This window comes from Episyrphus balteatus, chromosome 1, assembly GCF_945859705.1.
Source record: "Episyrphus balteatus chromosome 1, idEpiBalt1.1, whole genome shotgun sequence".
Lineage (NCBI taxonomy): Eukaryota > Metazoa > Arthropoda > Insecta > Diptera > Syrphidae > Episyrphus > Episyrphus balteatus.
The window spans coordinates 113789773-113804727 of NC_079134.1; the positions used below are offsets into that span (position 1 = coordinate 113789773).

General features: G+C 33.6%; 1 protein-coding gene across 2 annotated transcripts; it reads left to right on the forward strand.

The window, feature by feature from the left end:
* The first annotated feature begins 306 nt into the window (after positions 1 to 306).
* On the forward strand, positions 307 to 12052 carry LOC129921242 (transcription elongation factor SPT5). 2 transcript variants are annotated; one of them, XM_056002972.1, is made up of 10 exons: positions 307 to 435; positions 606 to 735; positions 796 to 1248; positions 1308 to 1445; positions 5517 to 5967; positions 6044 to 6114; positions 9629 to 9795; positions 9859 to 10285; positions 10349 to 10544; positions 10603 to 12052. In XM_056002972.1, the coding sequence occupies exons 2-10, from the start codon at positions 650 to 652 to the stop codon at positions 11890 to 11892; spliced, it is 3279 nt and encodes a 1092-aa protein (XP_055858947.1). In that variant the 5' UTR covers positions 307 to 435; positions 606 to 649; the 3' UTR covers positions 11893 to 12052. The 2 variants fall into 2 exon arrangements, with proteins under 2 accessions (XP_055858947.1, XP_055858948.1); XM_056002973.1 differs by having other exon boundaries at positions 319 to 435; positions 640 to 735.
* Positions 12053 to 14955: the final 2903 nt, after the last annotated feature.

Here is a 14955-nt window from a genome sequence, read left to right on the forward strand (position 1 = left end):
TTTAAAATATATATGTGTATTCGCGCCAAATTTCATTTGTTTTTGTTTTTTTGGTCAAGTGTGACATCTGACATTTAAATCTATGAATGTGTGAGTGATTCTGCTTCGGATTCTGTTTTTAAAACCAGAAGAGAAATTCTCTTTTTTTCAGAATCAGAACTGTCAGTATTGCCCAACTGAACGCATTCAAATTGCTTTCTATTGCTTCCAGATGTAAACATGACAAAAAACATGTATAATTCAATAATCCCAACTTGCTTGTTGAAAACAGCCCATGTGCATGCCATGTAAAAGAGAAATACGGTTTCACAAACATGAACTAGCCTAAATAACCAAGCATGCGTCAGATTTTGACATTTGTAATTATTCCTCTTTTTTTTCCAAAGGGATTGTTCTTTTCCTGAAGAAGTGTAATTTTTTTTATTGAATTTTTAGGTAAATTCCTTAACCAAATACAAATTAAAAGTGCTTTTATTTATTAAATAGAAAGAAAATTATATATTAAAAGTGTTTTTTTGAAGTCTTATTATCATTTAAATGCATCTTTTCTAACTGTTGACGTCGCATAAAATTCTTATTTTTTTTTTTTATTTTTTGTTACCTAGCGCTTCTGTACACTGATTTTCACTTTCTTTTAAGCTTTGCCAATATGTCGGACTCGGAGGCAAGCAATGCATCTGATAGCGGATCAGAAGATGGAAGTATGGCTTCAAATAAATCTCAACACAGTGCAAGGTACAATTAAGTGTGTTAAAAAAAAAAAAACATTTATACTAAACACATTACCATTTTTAGGTCTCGCTCAGTTTCCCGATCAAGGTCTCCTTCTAGATCTAGATCTCGATCTAGATCACGTTCAAAGTCCGCAGGTTCCCGATCCAGATCTCGGTCTGCTTCCGCTGGATCTGGATCTGGTTCGGAAATAAATGTCAACCGACGTCGTCAACGCAGTCGGTCACGCGACGACGAGGAGGATGGCGAAGAGGAACAAGAGCCCGAAGGAGAGGACTTGGATTCTGAGGAATATGATGAAGAAGAGGACGATGAAGTTGGACCAAAAAAAAAGAAGAAAAAGGAAAGATTTGGAGGTTTTATTATTGACGAAGCAGAAGTCGACGACGAAGTAGATGAAGATGACGAATGGGAAGAAGGTGCCAATGAATTGGGAATTGTGGGTAATGAAATCGACGAACTTGGTCCAACGGCCAGAGATATTGAAATAAGAAGACGTGGTACCAATCTCTGGGAGTAAGTTAAATCATAAAATATTAACAATAAATAGGAATGACTTAATTGTGTTTTTTTAGCACCCAAAAAGAAGACGAGCTTGAAGAATATCTTCGCAAAAAATACGCAGATGAATCTGTAGCAAAGCGGCATTTCGGTGATGGCGGTGAAGAGATGTCCGATGAAATTACTCAGCAAACATTGCTGCCTGGAATCAAGTATGTTTTTTTTAAGGGTTTGGGTCAAAATTCTGTGTGTGCCAAAATTCGGATTCCAAAATTCTGTATTTTAAAATTCTGTAAATTTAAAATTCTGTTTTTTGCTCAACTTGAAGCAAATTCTCGAGTTTGCCAACTTGAGAGTTGATTATAGGTTAGGTTAGGTTGAACGGGGTGATAATCCGACAAGTCGAATAATCCCACTCGGATCTCGATGGATCCATTGTGAATTGTGATCCCTAGGGTTAGGGTGGGAAGGAATCTGGATGGGTAAGGGAAGGATTTATTGGGAATTAGGTGTTGGGATTTGTGTTTGTGTTTTGTGCCTCCCTGAACCATCCTGAAATTTGGATGAATTTCATAATGTTTTTTAGTGGCAAAAACGAAACGTCATCTAACGAAGTAATCTCCAAGAGTTGTTTTTCTGCTTTTTGCTAAACTGGGGCATTCGCAAAGGAAGTGGTATGAGCCCTCTTCTGCCTCTTCGTCTTGACACCCTCTACATAAGTCTGATGAGACAATGCCCATTCTACTCATGTGGGTTCACATTGATTTGGGACCTGTAAGGATACCGACCAAAAGAGACAACTGAGGCCTGCTTAGCTTAACCCTCTGTAGGCACATTGGTTTATACTTTTTCATATCGCTAGAACTTTTTCCGGTCTCTCTATTTTATAGAGAATCATATATGAAATTGATGTAGAATATTCCGAGGAATATTATATTCACAATTAAAAAAAAATGTATTTTCACCCTTATAAAGACACTTGTTTGTGACCATTTTTAATTTTTGTCCTGCCAAATTCGCACCCGTGTGCGAACAGAGGGTTAAGTATGGTTTAGGTTTTGTTCGGCCACAAATTTCTTGAAACTCGACAGGTTTCAAGAGCTGACCATCTCTCATTTGCAGAATTCAGGAAGCTTTGCTTTAGTCTGCTTTTTCCGTGTTCCATTTGCCTGTATATCGCGATGTCCTGGGACCCATCGAAGGGTAACTATGTTCATCGTGCTTAGGGACCTTATTGTATTATAACTCGAGAGTTGAAATGCAAGTTGTAATTTCTTATTATTCACTAATTATTTTCTCAACTCACCAGTTGAAGATCTAAAGTTGGCGAACTTCAAGCTTGAAAAATATCCCTGGGGTATTTATAAAATATGGAACAAAAACTGTCATTTATTTAAATTAAAATTTGAATATGTCATATCGATATCATATTTGTATTCTATTTTGTGTTTAATTTGTTAAATTGTGAAAAAAAAATATCAAATCATTATGTTTTTATCTGAAGCAAAAACTCGGTTTTGAAACAAAACTAAAGAAGAACACACAATTTTTTTTCTCGTAAAATTTCTAGTTTCCTCAGCCAACTTCTACTTTTTGCGAGAGTTTAGAAATCTAAAGTTTATCAACTCTCGAGTTGAGAATCAAAAGTTAAAAACGTTAACTTGGAGTGAATAAAACCGAATTCGGATAAAATTCCTCAAGTTATGTTTAACTTCGAGAAAAAAAAATGGCCCTTAAAATTCTGTAAATTCAAAATTCTGTATTCCAAAATTCTGTAAATGATTAAATTGTTTTGATATTGAAAAAAAGTGCGCATTATCATTATCAAGACAATTTTTCTTTTATCATTTACAGAATTTTGGAGTAGGTACAGATTTTTGGTATTTTCTTTGCAGAAGTAAAAATATCTTTGAAGTAAAATATCTCCCCAATTAATTTGCATATGGCTTAGAGCTACTGGATTGAATTTGAGTGACATACCTTGAATACCAAAATACGAATAATATTTAGGGCCAATTTATTGAGTTTCCATTAAATTTTGAAATGTATCGTTTTAGTTAACGCCGTTATTAAACTATTGACGCCTTTAAGTATACATCATTAAAAATTCATTTAATTCACTCTTCTTTAGTTAAAGCCTTTACTTTTAATGGAAACTTTAATATAAAACTCTTTTAAAAATATCCTAGGCAATTTTTATTTTTTTTTTATTCAAACTGTCAAAAACTACGATTTTTTCAAATTTAATTTGAAGATTTTAATTACATATGAACAATCATGCCTATAGGGTATAGGTCGTTTCAAATCAAAAGTCCTGACTCAGAGTTTATTTTCTCCCTTCCAATAAAATTGAGAACAAATAAACAAAAAACTCAATTTTATTGGCTCATTGCGACAAATCAACTCAAAAATAACAACAAATCATGCTTGTTTGAATGAAAGAAATGCTAGAGAAAAAAATAAACAAACTAATGTCGTTTTCGATTGGTTTCACTCAAGAATTGACTCATTCTGAAATCGAATGGAACAGGTCAAATCGCTTCCACTCAATTCTATTTTTTTATTTGTCTAAAATTTCAATTGTCAAATATTTGCATAATTTTTTGTTCTTGCAAACCAAAGTTATGATGTTAGAGTTGGAAAATTATGAATTATTATTCGAAGAAAATGGTAATTTATCCATTAATGTATTCATTTTTGATTTGTAATTAATTTGAATTTCAAAAAACAATAAATTGTTGAATGAAAAACAAAAAACACTGATTGAGTGTTTTTATTTTGACATTTGAGTGAATTCTGATTTGAATTCTGTTTTGAAATCAAGAAGAGAATTTTTATTCTGAGAAGCGTTCTGCCTGTCAAACTCGAGCGAATAAAGCACTTTCAAAAGGCTTCTGAATGATTCCGGACGCTTCCGGAGAGCCAACCGAAAACGCCATAAAAATCTGAATTTGTTTATTAATGATTTCTATGGTGACGACTCGAAAATAATTGAAAAATAAAAACAAGATATTTACTGCCCAATTATACAAATGAAAAGATGTGAATAGAATTTTAAGTTATGAATTGCTATCATATAAACTGGACATTTCTGGTCCATCTTCACCTATACCTATAACAATATCTTCGGCAAAGTTATCCCAACTGCCTTCAAATGATAAATAATTGTATGTTTTTTTGTATTATCCGCGGATGTGGAGTGATGCAAGCCCCGGAGACTTGCCTCCGCTTGCTGAGGCTAACCCAGTGAATATCACAGACGGATCAATTAATTAAAATAGGGATATCAAGAACTGTTCTTCATTATTTTATCGTAATTTTAGAAAAAGTTCAGCTGCCTCATAAATGCTTCCTTCCAGTAAGCGAATGAGTTTTTTTATTTTTGCTCAATTTTCCATGGGACTTTTGATTTGAAACGACCTATATTACCGAAGACGCAGAAGCACTGCGGCGGGAATGAACTCGCCGGTGCGAAAGTGATAGAATGACATTTGACATATGTCGGTAAGCAGTTTAGGGTGGTTTCGTGGATCGGTAATACAGTTTATCCCGGGGAGTTCACGGATTGAAATTTGTTGGGGTTGCGGATCGATTAGATTCCCAGGGAGTGAATCACTGCGTCTTAAGTAATAGGCTTTAATATGAAAAAACATAAAAACTACGGCGCGTAATTATTTTGTAGCCGAAAATGCAAGACGAAATCCCACAGACGAGAGTCACGATATACAAAAGTGGTCTGAAATGTTTCATGATGATTATAAAATGCAGCATCTCAACCCTGATTGGTTTTACTAGTAGTGTTTTTTTTTTTTAAGTGGAGAAGATAAATCCAAGAGATCTAGTACTTTATGTGCTCTTCTGAGCTCGGGGAAATAGGTAAGAAATGCATTAATGGATAGTCAATAAATTGGGCCTAAGTCAAGAATCTTCATATACATTTTGCTTTTTGTCATTTTTTATTTGTTTTTCTCTTTTTTTTTGTGAGAGGTAATTATACTTTATTTGTTAATTGAATACAAAATTGTTTAACATGCAAAATAAAAATGTATAAGTTTATACAAAATTCCAAAAAGCAGAAAAATGGATTTGCAGAGTTTTGAAAACAGAATTTTGGATTTACAGAATTTTGAAATACAGAATAATAGAAGAGTAGAATAATGGAATACAGAATTATGTTCATACAGGATTTTTTATTCAGATACAGAATTTTGGAATACAGAATAACGACCCGTTCCTTTTTTTAAATTAGAAAAAAAATTAAAGTTATTTATAATTTTTCTTAGGGATCCTAATCTTTGGATGGTTAAATGTCGGATTGGTGAAGAGAAGGCTACAGCTCTTTTATTGATGAGAAAATATCTTACCTATTTGAATACCGATTCACCAATGCAGATTAAAGCCGTTGTAGCTCCAGAGGGAGTCAAGGGTTATATTTACATTGAGTCTTACAAGCAGACACACGTTAAGAGCGCAATTGAAAATGTGGGTAATCTGCGTGTTGGCAAATGGAAACAAGAAATGGTTCCAATCAAAGAAATGACTGATGTGCTTAAGGTAGTCAAGGAACAAGTTGGTTTAAAAGTAAAGCAGTGGGTTAGATTGAAGCGTGGTTTGTATAAGGATGATATTGCTCAAGTTGATTATGTAGACTTGGCACAAAATCAGGTTCATCTTAAACTTTTGCCACGAATTGATTATACACGGATGAGAGGAGCTCTAAGAACTACACAGAGTGTAAGAAGAATTAATTGAATAGTTTGTTGATATAAAGAAATTATTAATGTGTTTATTTGGTTAATTTGAATTTTAGGAAGCTGACAATGCCAAACGTAAAAAGAAACGACGCCCAGCAGCAAAACCCTTCGATCCAGAAGCTGTGCGGTAAGTTTTAATTGTATTTTATTTTTTTTATTAAGTTTTTGTTTCACAAAGTTTAACTGAAATTTCAAGTAACTTTGCATTTGTAATAACGACTTAGGTTAGGGACATTTGCGGAAATGAAACTTATAGGCAAAGGAAGGATTTTTATGACCTAAAAAAATCAAAAAGGCAAAAATAGAAAAAAAAGTGCTTGATATTGAATTATGAAAGTATTGAACTACCAACAGCTTTTTAAAGTTTTCTTAAATGAAGTGAAAGAACTCTACTTGAGCAGAAACGAGTAGATCCGATTTAAAACTGTCGAAGTTATTCACTTCAATGTTTTCGGGAAGTTGATAATTGGTTTTCTTAAGATTATGTTACAGCCATATTTTTATATATATGTGCCCTTAATTATGAAAGTGGACTAAGTCACTCCTAAAAATGGCATCAAATCCAGCCTAAAAATTGCAGTAAATATACTTCTTTATTGCTCCTCTAGTGATTTTACAAAATTAAACTTTTTTTTTATTGCCGGAACCAAAATATACTTTTCTGAAGGTTTTTGGTGTGCTGAACTCGAATCAGAAGTCAAAAAAATTGTAGCAGCTCGCGTTTTTGAAATATTACCGTTAGAAAATACAAAAAAAACGTTTTTTTTGACTACTTCGGACGTTTTTTTTTTCATATAAGAAATTTTTTTAAAATTAAAACTGTAACGGTTTCTAAAAGACCTGTTTTTCTTCTTTCAAAATCTGTTTAAATCTTTCCGATATCTTTCGTATAGGTCGAGATATCTTAAGATGAAGTAAGTAAGTGTGTTTTGCTCAAAAATCATAGAGGATGTATTATGGGATACGAATATGATGTCCGACTATTGTTGGTCTCTTATACGTCATTTTTCAAAGTCAGAACACCAGAGGAGAGCCTTAAAACGAAGTTTTTTGGAAACTAATGGTTCATTTATTTTTTTAAATAAAGTTTTTCTAAGTAAATACATGTTTTTTTCTGTTTTATATCTACTTTGCTGAAACTAAGAAACTAGTGCTGATGAAAGTATTTTAATAACATTTTTGAAAAGGGTATTAAATATGTAGTCACCAACAGCTAAAATTTTTTCGATAACACATGTGCTGCTTGGCTTACCAATGTATTATAAAGTTATTACATCCTCTTTGATTTTTGAGCAAAACACACTTACTTCATCTTAAGATATCTCGACCTATACGAAAGATATCGGAAAGATTTAAACAGATTTTGAAAGAAGAAAAACAGGTCTTTTAGAAACCGTTACAGTTTTAATTTTAAAAAAATTTCTTATATGAAAAGTAGTCAAAAAAACGTTTTTTTTGCATTTTCTAACGGTAATATTTCAAAAACGCGAGCTGCTAGAATTTTTTTGACTTCGGATTCGAGTTCAGCACACCGAAAACCTTCAGAAAAGTATATTTTGGTTCCGGCAACAGAACCCTTGTTAACCAGTGTAATTGATTTGTTTTTTATTTGAGATCAAATCTACAATTGGCCGTTTCAAAAAAATCGTTGTCGTTTTTGTTAGGTTTTGTTACAAAATTTTAATATCCATAAAAGAACGGCCAGTGTTAGGTTTTGTTGATCTTTCAAAAATAAAACTATTTGAGATTTAAGATTGAATAAACAAGAAAGAACTATTTTTGTACAAAAATAATTCTTTCAAATTTAATTCTGAGTAAAGCTATAAATAATACATTAAATAATTTCAAATAGGAAAATAAGAATGAAATTCTCTTCTAACATTTTCCCCTCCTTTTTCCCATTTAGACAAATTAACATTGAAACTCATGTCCAGGACCTGAGTAGGTAAAAATTAAAAAAATGTAACGATGTTTTGATGTCATAATGTTACATTTTTTAACTTTGTTTTCATTGAGGACCGATTAAAGTTAACTTTTGTTAACAATAGTTAACATCGGCGCATAAAAGAATTAATTTCAGATCTGGTCTTACCCCTCTTTGCATTAATACTAAAGCTTAGTATACGCGGTTGGAAGATCTTCCAATATTGGCCAATTATTCCCAACAAATTCTCACCAATTTTCTATCAACCATGTAAACATCCAACTTTATCTGTCAAAAGTGTCAAAAAAAATTGGCAGCCAATCTTTAACCATTTTTCTAACAAAAAATTTTTATAAACGTGTGATCTCGTCTAAACACACAACTGTTCTTATTTTCAAATAATTGGACGGTTGTTGATTAATTGGTCATTGGAAGATGTTCTTTTTAATTGGCAGATAATTTTATAGATATGCGTTATTGAGAAAAAACTTAAAAAGTAGGTTTGTTTTTTTTCTTTATAACTTGAAAATGTCGAAACATTTTCGCATCCGGTTTTCAGTTTTTGACTAAAAACTAATGAGAGAATTTAAAACATACGAAAAATGAAACAGAACTGAATACTCAATTACATAAAATAAAAAAAAAAAATAGTTCCAAATTTTTGTTTGAGGCATGACCACACCGGAAGGATACGCGGTAGCGGTACGGGTAATTGTATGAAAAAAATTACAAATTACAACAACATTATTCAGTTTTGGAATTTTTGTATACAAGTACCCGTATCTTAATACTCGCGCTTATAGGAATGGCAATCAGTTCGACCTCGAACCATTTTTTTAAGCGGCGTTCTTTGTTTATTTTTATGGTCGAATAACCGTGCTTTAGTAGAATGTTCCACTATTTCTTCCGCCTAAGTTATGTTCTCTTTAGAGAGATTTAGTATGTAGTTAAAAGTTCTTTAAAACCGAAATGTGGAACATATCGTCGGCACAACGCCAAAACCGCGAATCTGCATTTTTGGACATTTTCACTTTAATGTGTCATTTGACTTGTTATCGGTCCCTCTATTCACTGCGTCGATCCGAATCCTCCATCTGTTGCCTAGAAGCCTAAAATATCAATTTTTGTAACACGAATTTCCATAAGATTGCATGTGTTTCCAAAACTTTGAAGCCGTTTTTCTCAAAACTACAATTTAGCAAATTCGTGGTTTTGGCTTTGTGCCCACGATATGACTGTTTGTCTTACTTAAATCCTATTGTATTGAAGCAAATAAATTTTCGTTTAACCCCCTGATTACAATGAAACAAATTGTTCAACTTTAGTTTGTAGTACTGTCAAAATTTGAATGAGTGAAAACCTTATAAAAGTAGCCTGCGGCTGGAGTAAAAGGTGAAATTTCTTCAACTACAGCCACACAATAATGTAGGCAGGGTTTAAGTTCAACATAAGCTCTTTTGTGTAAGTTTAGTACAGAACGCATTTGTGAAGAGATATTCATCACAATAAAATGGAGAAATATGCTCTTCAATAAACTATTGAAATGGATGGTAATTTTTAGCAGTAATTTTTTAATTTTAAGTTTAAAAACAGATAGACAATTGTCAATCCTGTGATACACGAAGTTATACTTTTATGTTCTGACAGTTTAGTTTTTCTTTATAAAAAAAAAAATCGTTTTGATAAAATAATCTAACAATCTTTTTATTTTGCATAGTGCAATTGGAGGTGAAGTTCATTCTGATGGTGACTTCTTGCTTTTCGAAGGAAACCGTTATTCAAGAAAAGGTTTCCTTTATAAAAATTTTACAATGTCAGCCATTTTGGCCGAAGGCGTCAAGCCTACTCTCGCTGAATTGGAAAGATTTGAAGAACAACCAGAAGGTATGTACTAGATCAACATATTTATTTGAATCATCAATTTAACATTATGTATGTTTTCCATAGATGTTAATTTGGAAATCGCTGCCGCTTCTAAAGATGATCCAACAGCAGCTCACTCCTTCTCAATGGGAGACAATGTAGAAGTATGCCTTGGTGATTTAGAAAATTTGCAAGCTAAAATCATAGCTATCGATGGAGGAATGATCACGGTCATGCCAAAGCATCAAGACCTTAAAGATCCTTTGATTTTCAAAGCAAATGAACTTCGAAAATACTTCAAGACAGGAGATCACGCTCGTGTCTTAGCTGGTCGATATGAAGGCGAAACCGGTTTGATTGTTCGCGTTGAACCAACGCGGATTGTTTTGGTTTCTGATTTGACAATGCACGAGTTAGAAGTGCTTCCGAGAGACTTGCAGTTATGTTCTGATATGGCAACAGGTGTGGATTCTTTGGGCCAGTTTCAATGGGGTGATTTAGTCCAATTGGAGTAAGTACTAATTGAATTTAGTCTAAATTCAAGTATTCTAATATCAAATTGTTTTTAAAATAGTCCTCAAAATGTTGGTGTCATTGTACGTTTGGAACGTGAGAACTTCCATGTACTCAATATGCATGGCAAGGTTATTGAATGTAAACCAACTGCGTTGCAAAAGAGAAGGGAGAACCGTAATACCATTGCATTGGACGCCGAAGAGAATCAAATTCGTCGCAGAGACATTGTGAAGGTCATGGAGGGTCCACATGCGGTAAGATTACTTAAATTTAAATAAGAACTTGAAATAAAACGAATACATTTGAATTTAGGGTCGTTCTGGAGAAATTAAGCATTTATATCGAAGCTTGGCGTTCTTACATTGTCGTATGTACACAGAAAATGGAGGTATTTTCGTTTGCAAGACTCGTCACTTGCAATTAGCAGGAGGAAACAAATCCCAAGCTAACACAATGGGCTCATTAGGTGGCATGGGATTCATGTCGCCCAGAATTCAATCGCCAATGCATCCGTCTGGAGGACGAGGTGGACGTGGCGGTGGCCGAGGTGGAAGAGGAGGCTTCCGAGTTACCAGAGATCGCGACATTTTGGGAAAAACCATCAAAATCAGCGGTGGTTCATACAAGGGCTCAGTTGGTATTGTCAAAGATGCAACTGAGAGCACAGCTCGTGTAGAGTTGCACACTTCGTGCCAAACGATTTCAGTCGATCGTAATCACATCGCCATAGTAGGAGTTCCTGGCAAAGAGGGTGGAAGTGTCTCCACATATGGCCGCACTCCAGCTCGCACACCTGGTTATGGTTCACAAACTCCAGTTTATGCAGCAGCAGGCTCGAAAACACCATTGCTTGGCAGTCAAACTCCTACTTGGGATTCAGAGGGCCGTACTCCTTACAGTGGAGCTATGACACCGTCTCACGATGGCAGTATGACTCCGCGTCATGGTGCTTGGGACCCTAATATTACCAATACTCCAGCAAGAAACAATGACTATGACTACAGCATGGAAGAGCCCAGCCCAAGCCCAGGATACAATCCAAGCACTCCTGGCTATCAAGTCAGCACACCATTTGCTCCACAGACTCCAGGAACCGTTTATGGCTCGGATAGGAGTTACAGCCCCTATAATCCAAGTCCAGCTCCTTCTCCTTATCCAGTTGGTTATATGAGCACTCCATCGCCATCTAGCTATTCTCCTAATACCCCTGGTGGCGCTCCACAGTCACCATACAATCCCCAGACACCAGGAGCCAGTTTGGACTCACACATGGGTGATTGGTGTACTACAGACATTGAGGTAAAAATTCATACCCATGACGATGCTGACTTAGTTGGACAAACTGGTATAGTTCGAACAGTTTCAAATGGCGTTTGCTCCGTATTCTTGAGAAAAGAGGATCGCAGTGTTTCCATTATAAGCGAACATTTGGCACCTGTGCCACCAGAAGTTGACGATGATTTCAAAGTGATTTATGGAGATGATCGCGAGTTGACTGGGAAAGTTATTTCAGTTTCTGATAAGGACACTAGCATTTGTAAAATAAATGGAGACGTAACTATGATACCAACATCCCATCTCTGCAAGATGAAAGTTGACTAATTGCATTCATTCAATTTAAATTCATCTGAAAAGTAACAGATTTAATTTAATATTATATTACAATAACTACATTGTATTCATATAACCAACCAGCTTAATGTTTAACTCTTTCTGCAGAACAAAAATTAAAATTTGCTGAAAAGCTCAGTATCTGTCGTTATATTTCATTTTTTTTATTATACATAAATTCATAATTTTATTTAAATACAGCTGTGGAAGTATAGAGAAGACAAAAATGCTAAAACAAAAATCTAGCCTCACTCAGGTAAGCCGACAGATTTAGTGAATTTATGTATGACACTAGAATTTATAACAACTTACTTGACTTGAATTTGTCAACGGTAGTAATGTTATCTTATAACTTTAAACGAGCTAAATTTGTTTATATATACATAAATATATATAAAATTGGGATCTCGGAAACGGCTCTAACGATTTCGATGAAATTTTAAGGGTTTGTTCATCTAACCGAGTAAAAAGCTTTGGAAGTATTTTTGGAAAAATCCGCCCACTGCGCCACGCCCACTTTTTTAACATACAAGTTTTTTCGGGAACGGGTCTAACGATTGCGATGAAATTTTCAGGGTTTGTTTATCTAAGCGAGTAAAAAGTTTTTTTTTTTTTAAATCCGCCCACTGCCACGCCCATTTTTTTAACACATAAGTTTTTTTCGGAAACGGCTCTAACGATGTCGATGACATTTTCAGGGTTTGTTTATCTAAGCGAGTAAAAAGTTTTGGAAGTATTTTTGGAAAAATCCGCCTACTGCCACGCCCACTTTTTTAACATATAAGTTTTTTCGGGAACGGGTCTAACGATTGCGATGAAATTTGCAGGGTTTGTTTATCTAAGCGAGTAAAAAATTTTGAAAGTTTTTTTTGAAATAAATCCGCCCACTGCCACGCCCACTTTTTTAACATATAAGTTTTTTTCGGAAACGGCTCTAACGATTTCGATGAAATTTTCAGGGTTTGTTTATCTAAGCGAGTTAAAAGTTTTGGAAGTATTTTTGGAAAAATCCGCGCACTACCACACCCACTTTTTGACATAGAATTTTTTTGGTCGGCGTAAAGCAAAATTGTTCTAAGTACATAGGATTTCTTAAGGACTTAGAACAATTTCGCTTATCGCCGACGAACTTTAAAGATTTCGATGAAATTTCGAGGGTTTGGTCCTCTAGGCGAATAAAATATTTTGGAAGTACTTTTAGAAATATCCGCCCACAGCTATGCTTATTTTTCTCACATATAAGTTTTTTGGTTATTGCTTTAAAGATTTCGATGAAATTTTGAGGGTTTTTCCTCTAGGCAAATACAACATTTTGGAAGTATTTTCTCTTATATTAGTTTTTTTTCGCAGAGACAGATTCAACGATTTCAATAAAATTTTGAGGAATGATTCCATGTTTTACGCATTGTTCTTTTTGTTACAATAACTAAACAAAATTTTTTAGATCAGGACTTTTTTGATCATGTATTGAAATTTTTTTAGCAATTTGTTAATTTGGTATCACTAATTATCTTTATATTAGGTTTTTTTTTGTTTAATACTATTGTTAACGTATAAGAATAAAATAACTCACAACAAGCAACACCATTGACCTAATGTCAATCTTATAATATATAAGTAAGAAAAGAGAAAGAAGTAAAGCATCCTTTGATACAGAATAAAACAGAGACAGGGATAAAAATAGTATTTCTTCATACTAATCTTTGCCGGCAAGGCTAAACTTGAAAAAAAGATTAACTTTATATTCACCATCCAAAACTTTTTGAACCGTAAATTAAAATTTGAACAAAAAGGGATCTCATTGCTGTAGGCATTTTAGATAATGCAGATTCCTGTAACCCTTCTATCCATTGCTGATCGTCGCATGTATATTCAAACGTAAATAAACTGGATTACTGGGAATGTGGTGTTTTCTAACCCGCGAAAAAACTGGTCATTGCAAACTCAAACCCACTCCAAAAAATTGATGTTTAGGCCTCAGTTATAGCTATCAGTAAAATCCATCAGTAAAAAATTTTATTTTGCTATTTTGAATACTTTAAACTTTTATTTTGAACAAAATATTGATGAAATAAGTTGAAAGCTTATTTTTAATTATTTTTTCAAAAAGAAGCTTGCATTTCGTGTTATATTTTATTCACAAATCCATTTTATAAATTTTACTGATGATGTTTCATTTTACTGAACAACTGATTCATTTTACTGAACAAATGCCAAAAAAAAATTCCATTTCGTTTTACTGATGGCGTTTAAAAAAATAGTTTGGGGAGCGAATGTCAAATAAACATTATAATTTAATAAAGTAAATTTAGTGATTGCTATGAACGCTCATCAGTAAAACATTTCAGATTCCTGATGGTTCAATTTTCACTAATGGATTTTACTGATAGCTATAACTGAGGCCTCACATTTGACTTTTTTCACTGAAAGTTATAACATTTAAAGATACCGAGCAAAGTAAAAAGTTTACTTTTTTAGCGTGAAGAAACAGAAGACATTCAAAAGTGAAAAAATGTGTACCAAAATAGTATGGAAGGAAAACGACACTAAACTTTATTTTGCCACTAAGAAACGAAAAATTTTAATTTAATGGACCAACAGTATAAATAATTTTATAAAAAATTTAAAAAAATATTGAAATTTATAATATTTTTGAAAACCCCATTTTTTAAAATATACTTATTTCAATGTTTTCTGAAAAATCATTTTTTTGAAAACGGGCTGATATTTTTTAAAAACGGTTCCTACAATTTTCGGTTCAAAAAAATATTTTTTTTATCAAAAGTAGGAACTATTTTGCTATATTACACTTATTTTTTTAAATCATTCCACTCTTTCTTGCAAAACATTCCACTTGTATTTTTTTTTTATAATAAGCGCGCACTAAAGGGACTACTCTGCCCTTAATATGGTGAACACAGTACGAGCATTAGGAAAAAAGGGAGGGGTTTGAAAGGAGATGCCGTTTTGAAATTCTGAGTTTTGAAATGCGATGGAAAAACAGAGGCGGGTAATGCGTTCGTGTAGTGCGGCTAAAGAAAGAATCTCTGTATT